General features: G+C 39.9%; 1 protein-coding gene across 1 annotated transcript in view; it reads left to right on the top strand.

Annotated features, from left to right (window-relative positions):
• The window catches only part of NELL2 (neural EGFL like 2), a 438,239-nt gene that overhangs the window by 252,511 nt on the left and 165,818 nt on the right, over nucleotides 1-19,910 (top strand). The window contains exon 10 of the mRNA XM_077472831.1: nucleotides 13,459-13,550. Within this exon, the coding sequence (XP_077328957.1) occupies nucleotides 13,459-13,550 (92 nt within the window). The remainder of the gene's footprint in view (nucleotides 1-13,458; nucleotides 13,551-19,910) is intronic.

Below are 19,910 nucleotides of genomic sequence, written 5' to 3'. Positions count from 1 at the left end.
AGCAGGAGGTGTCTGAAAAGTTACCACAGGGATAACTGGCTTGTGGCAGCCAATTTCATTGCCACGCTGCTTTTTGATCCTTTGATGTTGGCTCTTCCTATCATTGTGAAGCAGAATTCAATTCACCCAGCGTTGGATTGTTCACCCACTAATAGGGAACGTGAGCTGGGTTTAGACCATCGTGAGACAGGTTAGTTTTACGCTACTGATGATGTGTTCTACGTCTACGTCATATGGTGCCCAACTGTTTACAAACCAATATTGCCCAAGTAATCCACACCCTGAGGTGAAATGTCAGCCCATTTCTGTATTTGGGGCAATCACCATGCTTCAGGGGTTGGGGGGTGCTACATATATGACACGTTAACATTTATAGCTGTTTGTGTTTAAATTTATTCAGTGACAAATCGCAATACTACATGCCCACTAAACCTCTCTAAGTTGGTACATTGCTGTTGATTTAGAATTGCATACACCAGATTATTTTTATTAGTAAAAAGCCTTAACAAAAAAGGCCTGAATTGCCCAGTCGCCTGGCTTCAAGAGTTTTCTTATTAATGATTAATCAGTAAATGTGTTTAACAGTCCTATAAATGCAGACACTGATTTCATTACAGGCTTAATGTTCTTTGAATTGTTCCATCATGCAAGTTAACAGCAGATTAATAGCTACAAGTGTAACTAATTACTTGACTTCTGTTAACAGTCATCGTTAATGGTGGTGAATAGAAACATTATACATCTTTTCAGATGGAGAGTAAATCATAGTAAAAGTAAGACAGTGGTTTATGTGCAAACACATGATAGCATGTATAATTCAAAAGTTTTTTTTATACTTTTTTTTTTTCACTTTTTTAACCACTTTCACCCCCTTCCTCCTGCCCAGGCCAATTTTCAGCTTTCATCGCTGTAACACTTTGAATGAAAATTGCCCGGCCATGCAACAGTGTACCCAAATTAAATTTTGATCATTTCTTTTCACACAAATGGAGCTTTCTTTTCATGGTATTTTATCATCTCTGCGGTTTTTATTTTTTGCGCTATAAACAAAAAGAGCAACAATTTTGAAAAAAAACACAATTGTTTACTTTTTGCTATAATAAATATCCCAATTTTTATTTATTTTTTAATAATTTTTTCCTCAGTTTAGGCCAATATGTATTCTTCTACATATTTTTGTTGAAAAAAATGCAATAAGCATATATTGATTGACGTTATAGCGCCTACAAAATAGGTTATTTAAGGTATTTTTATTAATTTTTATTGTTATTTTTTTCTAGTAATGGCGGTGATCTGCGATTTTTATCATGACTGCGACATTGCAGCAGACAGTTCAGACACTTTTGACACTATTTTGGGACCATTGACATTTATACAGCAATCAGTGCTATAAATAGCCATTGATTACTGTATAAATGTCACTGTCAGGGAAGGAGTTAACACTAAGGGGAAATCAAGGAGTTAAATGTGTTACCTAGGGAGTGATTCTAACTGGGTGGGATGGGACTGACTGGGGGAGGAGACCAATCGGTGTTCCTATATACTAGGAACACATGATCTGTCTCCTGTCCCCTGACAGGATGTGTTTACACACACAGATCCACATTCCTGCTCTGTCACGAGCGATCGCAGGTGTCCGGCAGACATTGCACGTGCCCGGCAGTTGCATTGGCTCCTCTGTGACGCGGCAGGTCTGCGCGTGCATGTGGTGGCGCTCGCCTTCTATGCCAGCACGAAGCTGAGGATGTCATATGACGACCGCCCATGATGGGAGATCCCATCTGTGGACGTCATATTACTATGGCTGGGTATTGAAGTGGTAAATGTATCTATAGGAGCTGATCCACAATTACTAGAGAATGTTATCTAAACCTTATGCAATGTTATCTAAACTCAAGTTTTTGCCAATAGCACCCAGTGAAACTTTAATTTTATGGAGAAATTAAACAAGAAGGCATAAGCCCCATTTTTCTTTCAAATAACCATAAAACCATGATCACCCTTGTGTGCTAACACAAACTTCAGCTAGTAAGTTGATGAATTGGTCCTCCCACTCCCAACTCCCCTTTCTCACTGTTGGCTGGAAACCTCATTTGACGAGCAAGAAGCAAGGCACAATGTGGTGAAGTACAGCCAAAGTCTATATTTGAATAATGAAGGCCCCTTGAGCTCCCTTTTAGGGAAAGGAAACCTTGACTGCTGAAAGCATGACATCACCATGGGTGTTTACCACATAGTGAAGTAAAGTGGCTCGGTTAAGATTGACTACAAAGACATGAGGTGAAGGGGTGGAGACTGAACTCCTAGAAAAAAAAATGCTAGGGCACAGCGTATGATCTGATTTGAGGAGATTCAACTGTCACAAGATTTGCTCACCCACCCATTGTGATGTTTTGACACAGCTTTATTGGCTGTGTTGACATTGCCATCAAGTTAAATTCTGGGGTCAATCTAATGCTGATTTGACAGTGATGGTAAGGGCAGGTCTCTTATACTGTGAGCATCCATAAAACAAGCTCACATAGTCTAACTGATTGGCATTGGTTATTTGGTACATTTTAAAGTTTTTATGCTTTTGCATAGTTAAAAACAGATGTGACCTTTCCCTGTTTTCCAACTTAAAACAGAACTTCACTCTCTCTCAATCCGCATTGACTATTTTTCATTCTTATGCTGCTGGAATTTGTAAATGGTTATGAAAGTATATCCAATTTACTTGTTTTTAACTGTGTTTTATTTTAACATATATTGAGTTACGTTCTGGTTTCCAGGCCTATGCAAATCATGTCATGCATCCCAGGAGCCTTCAGGAGGGGAAGAGGGGTTTACTTAGCTAAGCTGTGTGCATAACCTAAGGGTAGATGGATTCCAGGAAGTAAAAGCTAAAGGAATCATTTGTTCTTACTCAAGTTGGGCAAAGCCAGAAATACTAGGGGTTGTTTTTCAAAGTGAATTCTCAGCAAAATAAAACCTGGAGATATGGATGGGTGAGTTTTATTTGACCATTAAACTAATTGCATATCGTTTGTGGTGCTCAGTTGCAGTGTAGTTCTGCTTTAATCAGCCTCTGTGTGTTTTTGGGGGGGAGGTATTAGTTTATTGCACATAAATGAGCCTAGGCTTTTCGGCAGTCAAGAAATTTCCTTGGTTTAAGAATTCCTACTGTGGTGCTTAATAAAAATACTGCATGCCTACTATTTATAAGTTTAGCTGCCAATTTATTAAAAAGAAAATAACTATAATGAAATGTAGCACGATTTTACAAAATCTTTGTTATTACATTTAGGGAAGTTGTCCTTTACTAAATTCCCCCTCTCTCCTGAGTGCAGTACCCTGGAATAAAGCCTTCCTCCCCGATTGATGCTCTTTGTGGCCTTCAGCAGTCATTTGGAGTGTAGCTTAACCATAGGAATGAATGGAGCCATAGCATGCATGTGCAGCATAAAGGGGAGATGGTCAGAACTTTGTTGGACAAAAGATTGCTGCATCATGGTGGTTGATCAATATTATCCCACTTGGCTGCATCAGGAGAATTGTGGATCAAAGTAAAGCTCTTGGAATATGTTTTTGTGGAAATTCAGGGGAATGTTAAAAAGAAAAAAAAAAAATTTGTACAGCTAGGTCTTCATTCAAATTAGAGGAGCAACTTGTTAATCCAATATAGCTATGATTTCAAAAAGTACTTACCCCCAACTTTAATCAACCCAATGAAGTCTATAATTGCAGTAATTAATAAAGTTTTCAGGTACATAAACCCTTGCTGAAATACCTTAAACTGGCAAAATCCTAGAGATACATGATTGACATTGAAAGAAAATTTCAATACAACAAATACAACTATTTTGCAAAGGTGATGATTTAAAGAGGTCTTTAGATTTCTTAGAATAGACTGTTTTTGGCAAGATATTACACAATTTTCCAAGTGTTGGTAGGATAGAACAAGGACCATCAAGCAGTAGCTGGATATCACACAGCTAACCAAATGGTGGCTGAATAGGACGCATACCAACAATCTGTTTCTTGATAGAGCACAGCTCACCAAATGGTGACTGGATAGGACACAGCTCAATGAACAGTGGTTTGATAGGGCAAAGCTAATCAAGCAGTGGCTGGATTTGATGCAACTTGCCAAGTGGTGGCTGGATGGGAGCCTAGATGACAACTATTGAGTGAAAGGGCTAGTATTTATTATTAAGAAGATACATTTGGATCTTAAATGTAGATATTACAAAAGCTTTGCTATCTATCCCGCCACACATCAGCGCTCTTCTGCCCTCAGTGCGGGCCTCTTCAATGTCAGAGGTGTGATGGGGAGCAGAGAGATTACATCATCTCTTACTGCCGCCCCGCATCTCCGCTCTCCTGCCCCCACTAAATGGACCAGTGCTGCCAGCCTGCCACCAATACAGCGACAATGCCCATTTGGTGGCACTGGCTGGCATGGCAAGTGAACAATCCACATCAGTTGGCAAGTGACAACCCCCATCTAGTGACAGGGGATGTTGCAAGTGACAATCTGATAATGGTGAAGGTGAAGTGGCAATCTGCAGATGGTAGCAGGTGATGTGGCAAGTGACAATTCCCATCTGGTGGCAGGCGACATGGCAAGTGACAATCCACATCTAGTGACAGGTAACGGTGGCAAGTTAAAAAGCTGCATCTGGTGACAGGTGACGGCGGCAATTGACATGATGCATCTGGTGGCACGAGCTGTGGCAAGTGACACGCCCAGTGCTCACCGATTCTGCATTATGGTGAGTTGAACCACTTCATTATATATTATATTGTAACAATAGAAACAATGTGGTTCGATCACCCTGACACCATATCAACCATGGTGCCATGATGATTGAATCGCCAACACCAGCCCTTGCCTGAAAAAAATTGCTTAACACCGGTGTGCCCCCCCCCCCCCCCCCCGGGGCCTGCAAAAAGGCTGGTGACCGCTGCTATGGGCTCTAGCCCCAGATCTTTTTCAGACCTAGCAACACCCCTCCTGTGTGATATCTTAGGAGGGGACACATGGCAGATTGTTGCATCAGCAGTTTCTCCACCCCCAGGCAGACCACATCCTCCAGGGTGTCCTATGCCTGAAGGTGACATCCTAATCCTGTAGTCAAGGTTTTTTTTTTTTTATTTTTTTTTTTTTTTCGGTGTGTCTTGAGTGCCATTAATATGGCACCCATTGAAATGATTGTGTTTTGACCTGTCATGCAATATGCAGCATTGTGAACTGGGCCCAAGTTACCTTTTTAAAAGCCTTTTTTTTTATTACCTTATCATGGTAATAGCAAAAGTATAAACAGTAGCATCCAGTTGCTATTCAATTATGCAAATTTTGATATGTCATTAAAAACTTGAACTAAAATCCACCCTCTCCTGCATCCTCTATCTGTCTCTAGGTCCCTAAGATTGACTGGTCGTTTACTGGTATTGGTGTGTATACCGTAGCAGGTAACCACATCTGGGCTTTCTTTTAAACCTGCCGTGTAGACCTGCAGGTTGCTGATTGCCCCTAACCCTTTATTCCCACTTAGGCCAGCCATACACGGTTCGAATCTCGGCCAGTTGTACAACCAGCCTGCCAAATTATTTTATGATTTATGGCTAACAGCTACTATAGCCGCTAGTGATGATCACTGTCTTCCAGCAGTGACAGCTTCCCCAGCCCACCCCCCACTGAAAGCAGACCATTGCTCAGCAGGAGGGATTCCCCTGTCAGCACTATATGTGTTGATGGGGGGGGGGGATCATGCTAATTTCTTTCTTGCAACCCGTGGCTGCAGGAAAGAAATTTTCACTGTGTATGGGCTGCCTTAATAGACAATCATATTTGACCAACACTTTTTTTGCCTAACCCTATTTTATATAAAAAAAAATATAGTATTTTAAACTATTAACGTAATTGAGCAAAGCATGTAAACTGTAATAGTAGTAAATAGTGGAACCTTATTTATTGGCACTCTGATTTAGCTGTTGTTTCACATAAATAATTTTTTCTCTTAAACCATTGTTGTTCACTTGTTTTTGATCACTGTCAGTTGTATTGCCAAACTTATTTATTTTTATTTTTTTAAGTTTTTGATCCCAGACAGACATACTGCTGTGCAATTTATTGGAATACATGAGTGCTCCAATGCAATCACTGGTAGCCAGAGGACATAACATGAACGTAAACCTCCATCACTAAATTTTACCTATAGGTAAGCCTATAATAAGGCTTACTTATAGGTAGTGTAAATATCGCCTAAATGTGTACCGTTGAGATATTTACTGTGCATGCAGCCAGTGACATCAATGGTGCATACGCTCTGAAGGAACAGCCATCCGTGCCGAGCCCTGTGTTGTGAAAAGCGGCTCCTGCACGCATGCGTGGGAGTGATGTCATCGTGGCTCTGGTCAGTCACAGAGTTGGAGTATGCAAACTCAGAAGCTAGACAGGTAAAGATAGAAGCAGCCTCCAGCGATGACATCACATCGCAGGAATGCTTAGTTTTCAGGTAAATTTCATACAATGTGCTAGTATGCAATGCATACTAGCAGATTATGACATTACCTTACAAGTAAGAAGAAAGGAATAAAAATGGCCAGCGGTTTACAACCGCTTTAAACCAACACCACACAACTGTACTCCTAACACCACGTTATGGAGTTAAAGGAGTGCTAAAGTCACATTAATTACATTAAACTGGAACTTGAAATGGAGGGCCACCCTAAAAAAAAATGCATCAAAATGCTCCTAAAAATGTAAAAAAAAAAATAGAAAAACTATTTTTTTTCTTGCCAGAAATGGCTGTTGCTAGGTAGATCCTCCTAATCTGCCACTTCCTACACCGTGGTGATCTTCAGTCTTCTCCTCCTCCCGATGTCTTCTGGGAAAGGTGGCGCGGTGTGTTCTAGGAACTGTGTGTGTCCCAGAACACAGCCGGAAATTCACAAAGTGCCGCACAGTAGGAAACTGGCAGTGAAGCCGCAAGGCTCCACTGCCTGTTTCCCTTAGTTCGAATGGCGGCACCGGGACCCAAGAGCCGAGGGACAGGTCGGCCTTGGGGGCCAACATCGCGGGTGGCTGGCATCGCGGGCACCCTGGACAGGTAAGTGTGCTTTTTAAAAGTCAGCAGCTACAGTATTTGTAGCTGCTGACTTTTTAAAACCCCAAAAAATTTAGCTGGTCCACCGCTTTAAGGCAACATAAACAAATATGAGCAGGCAGGCTATTAATCGCAAAAGAGACACACAGTGTCTCTTCTGCAATAAAATACACTTACCTACCTGCATACATGGCTCGGTTTACTTCACTGACACAATGCCTGTAAGCTGGGATGACTGACTCCTGCGCCTATACAGGAGTTATTTAATCTCCCACCTGCCAAAGAAGATTGGCACCTGGAAGGGAGGAGCCAGGGAGAAGATGCCAATGCCAGCTACTTTAGTTTCATTTTAAGTATTAATAAAGAGAATAAATTACGGATTCAAAATGTGCTACTGCTGTTAAAATGATTTTTTCTTACTTTGAAAATTAGTGCATACCTTCAGTCCATCCCTGTAGTTGCATCTATTGTGTGTGTTTTTTTTTTTTGTTTTTTTTTTGTTTTGTTTTGTTTTTGTTTTTTGTTTTTTTTTGCATTTCCTGATTTTTATAACAGCCAGCTGGAAGGTAATACATAAGCTTCCAGCTCATTGCAAAAGTAAAAACACATCCCTGGATGTTCTTTTAGCTGTGCAAGTTCCAGGGAGGATGTAGGTCGCTGAATAGTGTTGACTCTCCCAATTCAGTCTGCCCATCAGTTCATTACATTATCAGGCCTGCTTCTGGAAAAGTAATAAAAGTAATAAAGCAGCTGATCAGCAGAATTAAATTCTGTACCATTCAGTGGCCAGCAAGGAGGAACATGCTTATCTATAGGGATGCCAGGATGTGTCCTTCCTCTCAGGCTCATCCTTTGCCATCACCATTACTTACTCTCTGCTTTCAGCGTGGCTGAGTAGATGGTTACAAAGGAATGTATTAAGAGAGCTAAATGAATTGCAGACAAAGCCGTTAAAGGAATAAAGATGCAGATGGGAATCTCTGGAATGATTCTAAGGTACAAAACAACTCTCCTGTGCTTGGGGGTCTAGAAGTGTGTTGTGCAATCATCCCTTTTGTATGGAATGTCAATGGTCTTGCTGCCCACCTCAGAAAATGGGTGTCCTTGAAACTGAAACATATAAAAAGAAGGGAACCGACCCTGTGCATTACCAAAAATAATTTTAATAAAGGTAAAATGGCAATGATTATACTAATGATTATACACGTGGTATACAAGCATATCTACGCAGCAGCAATAATGAGCAGTGACTTGGGTCTATAGCAAGAAACAAAGGTGTTGGAGGACCAGACGGTATTCAGGGGGGCTAATGCCTCCCTTCATTTTATATGATTATAAGATATTCATGGAAATTAAATGTCCACAGAATTTTAAAGAAACTGGGTTAAACTGTTGTGTATTAAAACCTAAAGTATATACAGTATATAACTATTGTTTTTGGCTTTAGCTTCACACTAAAGATTGAAGTTTTGGTGTTTTCTAGGGTTTTCTTCAAACTGTTTATTCTCTACATTTAAACATTTGAACTTTTGTCATATCTGTCCACATTGTTCCAGTACTGCTGTGGCACAGCCAGGTAGTCCAAAACAATCTTTTATCAAACAAAGAGTTTTTATTAAGCACAGAGAGTATATGTGCATATATGGTGCAGAGCAAAACAGTTATATATAAAAACAGCTTACTCCAATATGCATAACAACAGCATATTGTAACGATTAGTCTGAACATAAAATAACTATTCACCCGTTCTCCATTGTAACCAAATGATTGTTCATTTCTTGTTGTTCCCTAATTTAATTGGAGAGAGAGACACAATAACTGGTACTAGAACAGTCAGTCATAAACAAATCTAGAGGGGCTAGTCCGGGAACATTCAGCCATGGTGCCCATAATTTATCAAATTTGCCACCTTTGCCTCTCTGCTGGTAGATACGCTTTTCTAATCAAATAGTATCTCCCATTTGGGTAATCCACTCCTGCAGTGTTGGGGGTTCTGTGGATTTCCAATGTCTCAGGATTACTTTACGTGCCTGGAAGAGGGCCCTTGCCACCGCCCGTCTGGGCATGTCTTCCTGTGGGAGCAAGTATACAGCAAGTATTCCCAATATTACAGAGTCTAATATAAATGGCGTTTTGGGCATCTTCAGAGATGTATCAAATCTCTGTGGTCTCTATTACATCTAGTATACTCGGCATCTGACCTTACCCCCATGCAAGCTAATCTAGCTGGTAATAGTGGACCCTTAAGAGGATATATAACTGTGACACGCACTGAGCTACATTCAGTGAACACTGGGGACAGCCTCTAGGGCCTCCTCCCACTGCTCCTCCTCAAAAGCCCCAACATCTGTTTCCCACCACGACACCGCCTTATGGGGGGCATCACCGCGGAAAAGGCTGAAGAGCATGGCGTAGCTGCAAGATATAAATCTTTTATATGTGATGGCCTCCAACAGGTAATTGAATATAGAGGTAGAGTCCAAGGACCATTGTGCCTCATCTCCCTGAGTCCTGATTGCATGTAATAAAAGTGCATTGTGTTAGAAAGTTAGAAAGGCCTCTCTGAGCTCAGAGAATGCTCTCAACTTTCCCTCACGAAAAATATGGGCCAGATGGGAAATGTCAAATTGTATCCACTTTGTGCCATAGGGTATTTTTGCTATTTCTGGGAAATAATTGTTCCATATGGGGCTGTATTTAGTGAACCCCTGTACCCTTTGCATTGTTTTCACCTTGTTCCAAATTTTTTGCATGAGTGCATATGTGGGATATAATATATTAAATTCACAGAATTTTAGGGCTTCCAGACCATCCGCCACCCCAACCCATCGTAAAGCTGAGTATTTTGGGAGAAGAATCTAATAAATTCAGGTGTGGTCCCTGTAGAGGACGTACTGCCCTCGCTATGTGTGTTGTTGTGAAGCTAAATATGGAGTGTTTTTTGGCCCTTACATTGAGCACTTCTTGTACTGTTAACCAAGCCTCCTTCTCAATCCAACATTTCTATGGCAACCCTGCTTCCCTGTTCATAGCTGACTTGTTTTATTTCATAGTATTTACTTGTGCCGATTGTCTAATGTTTGCCTTTGTCACTCTATCAACTTCAGCTGATAAGACTGCAGTAATGGGTAGGTTTACACTGCATGTGAGGTCACATGGTCACATGGTGTGTAGGAGGGAGCTCTGAATGATTCTGCAGCCTCCTGGGATATCAGTGTTGTGCCGTAGGAAGTCCTGATAACAGATAGATAAGCACATAGAGAGTGTGCCGTAAATCAGGGGAGATCTGGGCATGCTCAATTATGTCATTCTAAAGAACAAAAAGGATTACAACAATACTAAGCAAGTAAGGAGATATCTACAAGCAATGTTCATTTGGGTTTTTTTTATGCTGATTTACATGGGACAAAGTTGTGGGGGAGAGTTTACAACCACTTTAAAGCTCTGGGAAATTTGCAACCCCCCCTCCCTGATGTGCGCTATCGGTGTACAACAGTTGCACCCATGAAATAAATCTATCCCCAAGCCTAAATTTGCACATGACTGCCCAGAAATGGTCCCACTCAATGCTCTTGAAAGCCTTGTGGGCATCAAGGGATCGCAATACTCGGTCCCCACCATTATCCGTGGGTGACTGAATGTTGAGGAAGAGACGTCGCAAATGAAATGCCGTTGATTTTTGAGGCGTAAATCCGGATTCATGGACAATGGAGGAAATCACATTGTTGAGACATAACGCCAGGACTTTCACCAAGATCTTGACATCGTTTTGAAAAAGGGAGATTGGGCGATATGATTGTGTGGCTTCAGTATTAGCACAATTGTGGCCCTAGACATAGATTGGGGAGGCTCCCCTGCCTTCCTGCCTTCCTAGCTTCGTTAAATACCTTCTGCAGTCTAGGTAATATACATTCTGCGTATTGTTTGTACACCTCTGAAGGTAAACCATCAGAGGAAGACATTTGGGGGAGTTGTACCATACTCAGATAACTGTTTAAGGAGTCTATTGTGTAGTTCTGTTTAGATTCATAGAGGGAGGAGTAGTAGTCCACTAAGGTTAGTGACTTGTCCAGTGTCTGTTCGTATCACCCCAATAGAAGGGGACAGTTGGTGGGCATGAGCAATTTTGGCTAAAAGTTCCTCTTCCTCGTAGAAGGCCGACCTATTGAAAAATCACTTGTTCTCTGCCGCCGAGGCGGTCATACGGTTCATGGTATCTTGAGCGGCTCCAAAACAATCTTGAAGTAGACAAATTCACATAATAGAGAAATGTTCGTTCTATGCCGTCACCTTCAATTATCATCCACATTTCACAAACCAGAGTTGGAAGGATTCTGTAGTGACTTGTGTAACAAAACCTATTACCTGCTCTGACTGTATGTGACAGAGAAACCCACCTTAAACTGAGATATTGGCATCTCTGAAGTGTTATTAGTCTTTTAGGGCCACTTTACCAATTTGTGGAGATTTTGAAAAAAAAAGTATTGTTTTAAAGAGGCTACATGGAAAAATCCTGTGACAGAGCCAACTGAATGGTTTTTAGGGATGCAGGTGTTTAGGGTGTCTTGTATGCGGGTGTTTCTGATTAAGGCAATTCCACTTTATTATCTGAAAACAACTCTGACTCTGCTGCCTATAGATGAGGCACTAGTGTGCCTAATAAAAGAATGCAATATGCTATATAGTAAACATTACAGCTCCAGAAGGACACAATTGCAGCATAGCTTGCTGACTAGTGTTTCCTTGTTTCTTTTTTTTTTTGTGTATTGTCTGCTCATTGATTTGAGGACCTCTCTAGTGGTAAGAAATGGTTTGCCTGCTATGTGTAAGTACAGTAACAAAAGCTCTTTACTAGATTTTTATTCATTATTAAAATTATGAAATGCAGTAAAAGATGGGATTATGTAGCTGCCAAATGATGCAGTTAGGTATAAGATGTTAAATGATAGTGGCATATTAGTTGCATATTACTTTTTCTCAAAAATGGCATGCTGCGCTAGTGAAACCAGGCAGCATTTGTTTTTTATTTCAATTTTTACCTCAATTTAGTTAGCTACTTGTGAATACATTTTCATTGTATTATTTAATAAAAAGATTTATTAAATATTAATAATAAATATTGTATCTAGACCTATCCTTTACGTTCACATTCAATACAATTTAAAGCAAAGCTCCATTCAAAAATAACATTAAAAATTAATAACACATTTAAAAGATAAAAAGAAAAAAAAATGATTTTGTTTGAGATTTCCCTGTCAGTACACTTTTCTGCCACTATATTTCCCCAGTCTGATGGCCAGCATCATTCAACCGACTTTCATTGAGCCCAGGTTGTCCTGGATTGGCCCAGCCTTTGACTGAACAGTGAAAGGAGAAGCAGCACAGTATTGAGCTTTGTCACGCTGCTTTTTCTCCCTGTCGCCCTGCTTCCATACAGCAATTGATTGGCTCCTTGCACTGTTTCTTCCTTTCACACTCCAGCCTTGAGGTACAGGCACTGCAAGTGGCTGGTACCTTCTGAAAGTCAGGTACTTGCATTAAAAAAAAATATATTTAATGGTTAGAGCTGTAACAATGTGTGTCTTTTATATCCAGGGCCACTGAAAAAGGGTACCACCAGTCCTCCTGAAAGAGGACTGGGCAGCAGGGGGAATGAGATGTGGGCAGGACAAGGAGGATGATTGGTGCAATTACAGAAACAATGCCCTGTGTGTCTCTCCGTGCAGCAGTTGAAAGCCGGTTTCTTCCCCTGTCCTCCAGCCTGCGTTCAGATGCTGCAGGGGGAGAGACAGGCATTGTTCCTGTAATTGCACCGATCACCCTACCTGTCCTACCCACATCTGATTCCCTTTGCTGTGTCGTCGCCCCCCCCCCCCCCCCATCCCTGCCAGCTGCTGCGACACACGGGTGTGGGGAGGGGCAAGTAAATGTAATTTTCCAGCCCATTTTCTGAATAAACACAGTGAATGATCATTACTGTTAATTTGTAACTGATGCATAGTAAACCATGTTCAAACACAGAACTTAATTTATTGACTTGATTCAATACAATTTTATCTTTTAGATTTAGCAAGAATTCTGTAGGTTGTGTGTGTCCTCCTAATAATAATCTTAGTGTATTTTTTGTGAAAATACAATTTTGATATTTTCGAGGGGGGGGGGGTTAGGCTGTCAGGCTGTTCAGAGCCCATGATTTCGAACAGCAGCCCTATTTATTTCTACAAGAAGTTCAGCTTTAAATATCAGGACATTTGCTAAGATTTAAATATGTTATGTTAAAGCTACTGTTCATATTTATGCAGTAAAAAAAAGTGATTGACTTTCTGAATAATGCTATAACTCTTTGTATCTCTTCTTCTTTTCTTAGCTGCGTGTGTATACCAAGGCCAGCTGTATTTTGAAGGAGAAAGGCAAACCTCCTATTCTACTTCTGGAGTGTGTATACTCTTTGAATGCAGGGTAAGCTGCTGCTTCATTATGTTCTTCAGGCAATAGGCCCATCCTTTCTACGAGACAGTAGATGTGTGTTTGTAATATCAATCTATTTAATCTGCAAAAATGTTTTAACATGTATTATGTTGCCTATAAAGGCATTTTATGTAAGTATAATTGTAAAGCACTCATGCAGTGAAAGGATAGTTCAATTTTCTATGGAGAAAAAGCACACCCTCCTTTACTGGCTGCAGAGATTTTTCAAGCAAGCACTTAAGATGCTCATATGCAACATATATCACCCGTATGTTTACCCTTGCATGATCTCACTACTGATTTGGTTCAATCAAGTCACTTACAAGGGTGTGTGCATCCACAAGGAGGGTTTGTAGCTCCTGGTAATTCAAATGACATTAGTTAGGGGCACATTACCTTAAATGTATGACAAAAGTACAAGTTTAGGTGCTTGTACATGTATTTTTATATCTTTTGAGTGTTTTTTTTTTCTATTTTGGAAAAGAGATGGTTATTTTGTACTATGCAGTTTAATTTTGCTGACTCATCTGTTTGTTCAAACTACTAACTTAACTCAGATCAGCTGCTGACTAATTGGGCACCGTAAAATAAACAGGCAAAAATTGTACCTTATTAGTGTTCTGCCAGCACTCAGCTTTTCACCCAGCAGCAGGCTCCCCCAGCAGAGAGCGCAATAGAAAGATCCATGAGCATCAGTCAGTGGACATATACAGTGTAGAGGCCTGAGCACAGCTGAGACTAGTACAAAGGTCTGCCTATCTGATAAGATGTGGACATTAGAAAGGAGGTGTATTTCCACCCAAAAACCCCTGAGCTCCAGGACCCATATGAGGATTTATTAACATTCTGAGAAAACAACAAGTTTGTTTCCTCCATATGAGTCATCAGCCCTGGAGCCCTTCACCATGACACACATTTTTTTAATTAATTTTTTTATTACAGGCATAGCTCCATCAATTTATGCAGCACTTTATATATTATACATTTTACATCAGTCCCTGTCCTCAAGGAGCTTATAATCTAAGGTCCCTAACTCACACTCATACATACACATATTAGGATCAATTTAGAAAGGAGCAAATTAACCTACTAGCATGTCTTTGGGATGTGGGAGGAAACCAAAGTAGCCAGGGGAAACCCACAAAGGGAGAACATGCAAACTACACGTAGGTAGTTTTGTGGTTGGTATTCTAACCAACAACACTAGTGCTGCTATGCTGAAGTGCTCACCACTTAGCCACTGTGTTGTCCAAATTCTTGCAAGCTAGTGCCACCAACGTGTATATGTACAGAGCCTTGAAAAAGTATTCATAGCCCTTGAAATTTTCCACATTTTGTCATGTTACAACCAACAACTTAATTTTTTTATTGGGATTTTATGTGATAGACCAACATAAAGTGGCACATAATTGTGAAGTAGAAGGAAAATGATAAATGGTTTTCACATTTTTTACAAAGAAAATATCTGATAAGTGTGCATTTGTATTTAGTCCCCCTGAGTCAATACTTTATAGAACTATCATTTATTGCAGTTACAGCTGCAAGTCTTTTTGGGTATGTCTTTACCAGCTTTGCACATCTAGAGTGACATTTTTGCCTATTCTTTTTTGCAAAATAGCTCAAGCTCTGTCAGATTGGATGAAGACCATCTGTGAACAGCAATTTTCAAGTCTTGCCACAGATTCTCAATTGTATTTAGGTCTGGAATTTGACTGGGCCATTCTAACACATGAATATGTTTTGATCTAAACCATTCCACTGTAGCCCTGGCTGTATGTTTAGGTTTGTTGTCAAACCTCCGCCCCAGTCTCAAGTCTTTTGCAGACTCAAACTGGTTTTCTTCTAAGGGTTGCCCTGTATTTGGCTCCATCTATCTTCCCATCAACACTGACCAGTTTCCCTGTCCCTGCTGAAGAAAATCATCCCCACATGATGCTGCCACCGCCATGTTTCATGGTGGGGATGGTGTGTTCAGGGTGATGTGCAGTTTTAGCTTTCCGACACAAATAACACTTTGCTTTTAGGCCAAAAAGATACATTTTAGTCCCATCTGACCAGATCACCTTCTTCCACATGTTTGCTATGTCCCCCACATGGCTTCTCACAAACTGCAAATGGGACTTCGTATGGATTTCTTTCAACAATGGCTTTCTTCTTGCCAATCTTCCATAAAGTCCAGATTTGTGGAGTGCCCGACTAATAGATGTCCTGTGGATAGATTCTCCCACCTGAGCTGTGGATCTCTGCAGCTTCTCCAGAGTTACCATGGGCCTCTTGGCTGCTTCTCTGATTAATTATCTCATTGCTCAGCCTGTCAGTTTAGGAAGACGGACATGTCTTGGTAGGTTGGCAGTTGTGCCATACTCTTTCCATTTTCGGATGATGGATTGAACAGTGCTCCATGAGACGTTTTAAAGCTTGGAATTTTTTTTATAACTCTGCTTTAAACTACTCCACAACTTTATCCCTGACCTATCTGTTGTGTTCCTTAGCCTTTGTGATGCTGTTTGTTCACTAAGGTTCTCTAGCAAATCTCTGAGAGCTTCACAGAAAAGCTGTATTTATACTGATATTAAATTACACACAGGTGGTCTGTATTTACTAATTGGGTGAATTCTGAAGGCAATTGGTTCCTAAATTTAGTTAGGGGTATCAGATTAAAGGGGGCTAAATGCAAATACACACCACACTTTTCATATATTTATTTGTTTAAAAAAAATTAGAAAAGCATATATCATTTTCCTTCCTCTTCACAATTATGTGCCACTTTGTGTTGGTCTATCACATAAAATCCCAATAAGATATATTTAAATTTTTGGTTGTAACATGACAAAATGTGGAAAATTTCAAGGGGTATGAATACTTTTTCAAGGCACTGTATGTATACAGTATATGTGTGTTTATATGTATTATGCATACATGATTTGGCAGTACAGCATAGCAAACTCATGATTGGCGTTTACTAGGAAGAAATAGGGTATTACACAATTCGGACTTGCGCACATTAATAAACGTTCACACTTACAACAATGATAAAATTGGTACACAACCAACTCGGGTGCCTATAATTGTTATAGCAGCGCTACTATCATAAAGTCTATGATCATCTTTCATGTGTATGTAACACACAAGGGAAAAAAAGGCAGTTTACAGATGGTGTGGAAAAGTCTCAGAAACCTCAGGTGGTGGTCATGCCATGTCACACAATTAAACACTCCACACTGGAGTCCTTGCATCACACTTCCCTTCGGGGGTTCATACTCACCAGAGGGATGGATATATCCCGCATGGATCTTCTTCAGCATCAAGGAAGGTGTCATAGCTTATCCTAAATTCTCCTCTGGTTTCTTAGACAGAAAAAGGCTCCAATAGTATAATTCCATTTTCTCTTTCAGTTTATTAAGCAGCTATATGTGTTAGGTGTTTTTTGTTTTGTTTTGTTTTTACATTCTGCTTAAAAATTTGTAAATCATTACTGCTTGGACCTTGAAGAAGGGGACATACCCCGAAAGCTTGTCCTGAAAAATTGTATGTTAGTGCAAATAAAAAAAGTATCACGGACAGTACTCAATTTTCTCAGTTTATTAAGCAAAAGATTTCCATATAAAGAGTATCAGCCAAACAGCTTAAAACCTATCTAGGCAAGTTTGAGGAATGTTCCTCATAAAACCGTGAATCGTGCGACTCATGGTCTGTGGGAAATGGCATCCACTGCTTGCTTCCTGGTTAGTCTCTTCCTGGTCGTGGAATGCACTCGTCACGTCTGGTCGTCGTAAGGTCACGCCCTGACTAGTTTCGTCGATACAACTTCCTGCGAGGGCAACTTTTCCACACCATCCGTCAACTGCTTTTTTTTTTCCCCTTGTGTGTTACATTCACATGAAAGCTGATCATAGAGTTTGACAGTAGCACTGCTATAACAATTATAGGCACCTGAGTTGGTTTTGTGCTAATTTTATTATTATCTCTTTTGAAATTGTATGTGTTGTATTACTTATATACAGTACTGACAATTATTGCAAATGTGAAAGTTTGATATAGATTTTATGAAATCTGATACATCTATAGCGCTGAAATAGTGAAAGGAGGCCTAGAATTGTAGATTTTTGTATAGAATAACTGCTAAGTAAATTGGTAAAAAAAAGACTGGTGTAGCGCAATGCTGTTGGTAGAGATTATTAATACAATGCTTTTTTAGATGTGTATCACTTTATTGTTTCTCTTTCCCACACAGCATCTGTTGAAGTAATTGCCATTGTAAATGCATGTGAGAATACATTCTGTGCCTTTGTTTCATGCTCAAGCCCTTCTTTTAAGAAAAGAAAAACGTGACGTACATCAAGAACATGTAGAACAATTCTATTCTTTAAACAAAGGTTTTTTTTCCCCGTGAAGATGGAATATAAAGTCATTCCGTCATCATCTAATATTCATGTTTAAACAGTTTAGACAAGAAAGCTGCTTGCTAAATGGTTATAATACAGCCCTAGAATCTGTGTTTAAATCCACTAAACTAATGCAGAGACATGCAGATGGAGGAGTCATTTATTTCAAATTACTTTCATTTTCCAAGCAGATATGTTTTTTTATTCAGTTTATTTAATGGCACTGGAAAATCCCAATTGGTAAACCCATATGCTTGGATGACAGCATGCAAATACATTTGCATACGCTTTTACCAGAATGACAAACACCATAATATAACAGCGAGTTTCCTTTGAGCAAGGCTCTTTTAATCATTGCAGCCCTAGAACGGAGATTGGTTATCATGTGCACCCATTTTTCATTTCCCGCTAAAGCAATTTTTTTGCAAGTGCCTATAGTGATGTTTTACTTAATTACTAACTACAAAATGATTTGTTCTGCCATCTGTGTCCAGTAGGCTAAATTGACATGTATACTTTTTTTTTAAATAATATTTTGTATTTTGCATCTATCTGTACTTGGCAACAATTCTTACCCACGTACCTAAAATTACTCTTCATTAACCACTTAAACTCCAGAAGATTTACCCCCATCCATGATCAGGCCATTTTTTGCGATATGGCACTGTGTTACTTTAACTGAAAATTGTGCGGTCGTGCAACACCGTATCCAAATAAAATTATCCCCCCCCCCCCACACAAAATAGAGCTTTAGTTTGGTAGTATTTGATCACCTCTGCATTTTTTTTTATTTTTTGCGTTATTTACTTTCTGCTTTAAAACCTATCCAATACAAAAATTAAAAAAAAATCGAATTTCTTTATAAATTTAGGCCAACATGTATTTTGCGGCGTCATTTTTGGTAAATGTAGTTTTTTTTTTCCAATAAGCATATATATATATTTATTGGTTTGTGCAAAAGTTATAGCATCTACAAACTATGGGATATTTTTATAATTTTTTTTACTAGTAATGGTGGCGATCAGCAACTTATAGCGGGGCTGCGATATTGCGGTGGATATTCTGACACTGAAACTTTTGACCCTTTTTGGGACCAGTGACACTAATATACTGATCAGTGCCAACAAATATGTACTGTCACTGTAATGATATTGGCTGCGAAGGGATTAACATGAGGGGCAATCAAAGTATTAACTGTGTGCCTAGCCAGTCTAGCCAGTGTTTTCCTATACTGTGTGAGGTGCTTTTACTTGGGTAAGCGATGGAATTTATTCCCTTTGCAGGGACACACATTCCATCCCTTTCCTCCTGTCAAAATGGCGACCTGCCTTCTTTACATAAGCAGATCGCAGTTCTGACTCTCTGCCTAACGATTGGGAGCCGAAGGACATTGGGTACCGTGCACCCATCGATCGACTTCCGCTGTGTGTAACAGTGGAAGCAAGCTACCCAGAAGTGTCAGATCATTTGTGTGTGTGTTTATATATGTGTACACTGTATATATGTATGTGTGTGTGTGTATATGTATATGTGTGTGTGTATGTATGTATATATATATATATATATATATATATATATATATATATATATATATATATATAATATATTATAATATAATATACACACTGTGCCTTTGCCGTTCTGAAACTTTCCTCCAACCACTTTGCATATTTTATATTTACTTTATACTGTGATTCTGTATTTGCCAAATATGCTGCAGAAATCTCCCTCCACTGCTGGCTGCAACCATTTTAGCTGTGGGCAGCTGAAGCTGCTGCCTGTTCACATCCTGGTTTACACAGACACACAGAGGCACACCTCCAGTTCTGCAGCTCTCATTGGCCCTCTTATATCTTATCCACCCTCCCTTCCTGGCAAACTCCTACGAGAGAGAGAGCTATGCATGATGTCATAAGCCTAGGCAGTAAAGTATTTACTGGCAGAAAAAAAATGTTTTACTATCGAA

The sequence above is a fragment of the Lithobates pipiens genome, unplaced genomic scaffold (genome assembly GCF_037356315.1).
Source record: "Lithobates pipiens isolate NorthernLeopardFrog02 unplaced genomic scaffold, aLitPip1_a1.2 Scaffold_8, whole genome shotgun sequence".
Taxonomy (NCBI): Eukaryota; Metazoa; Chordata; class Amphibia; order Anura; family Ranidae; genus Lithobates; species Lithobates pipiens.
Note: the sequence above shows the minus strand (reverse complement) of the source record. Positions and strands in the feature narration are given on the sequence as shown.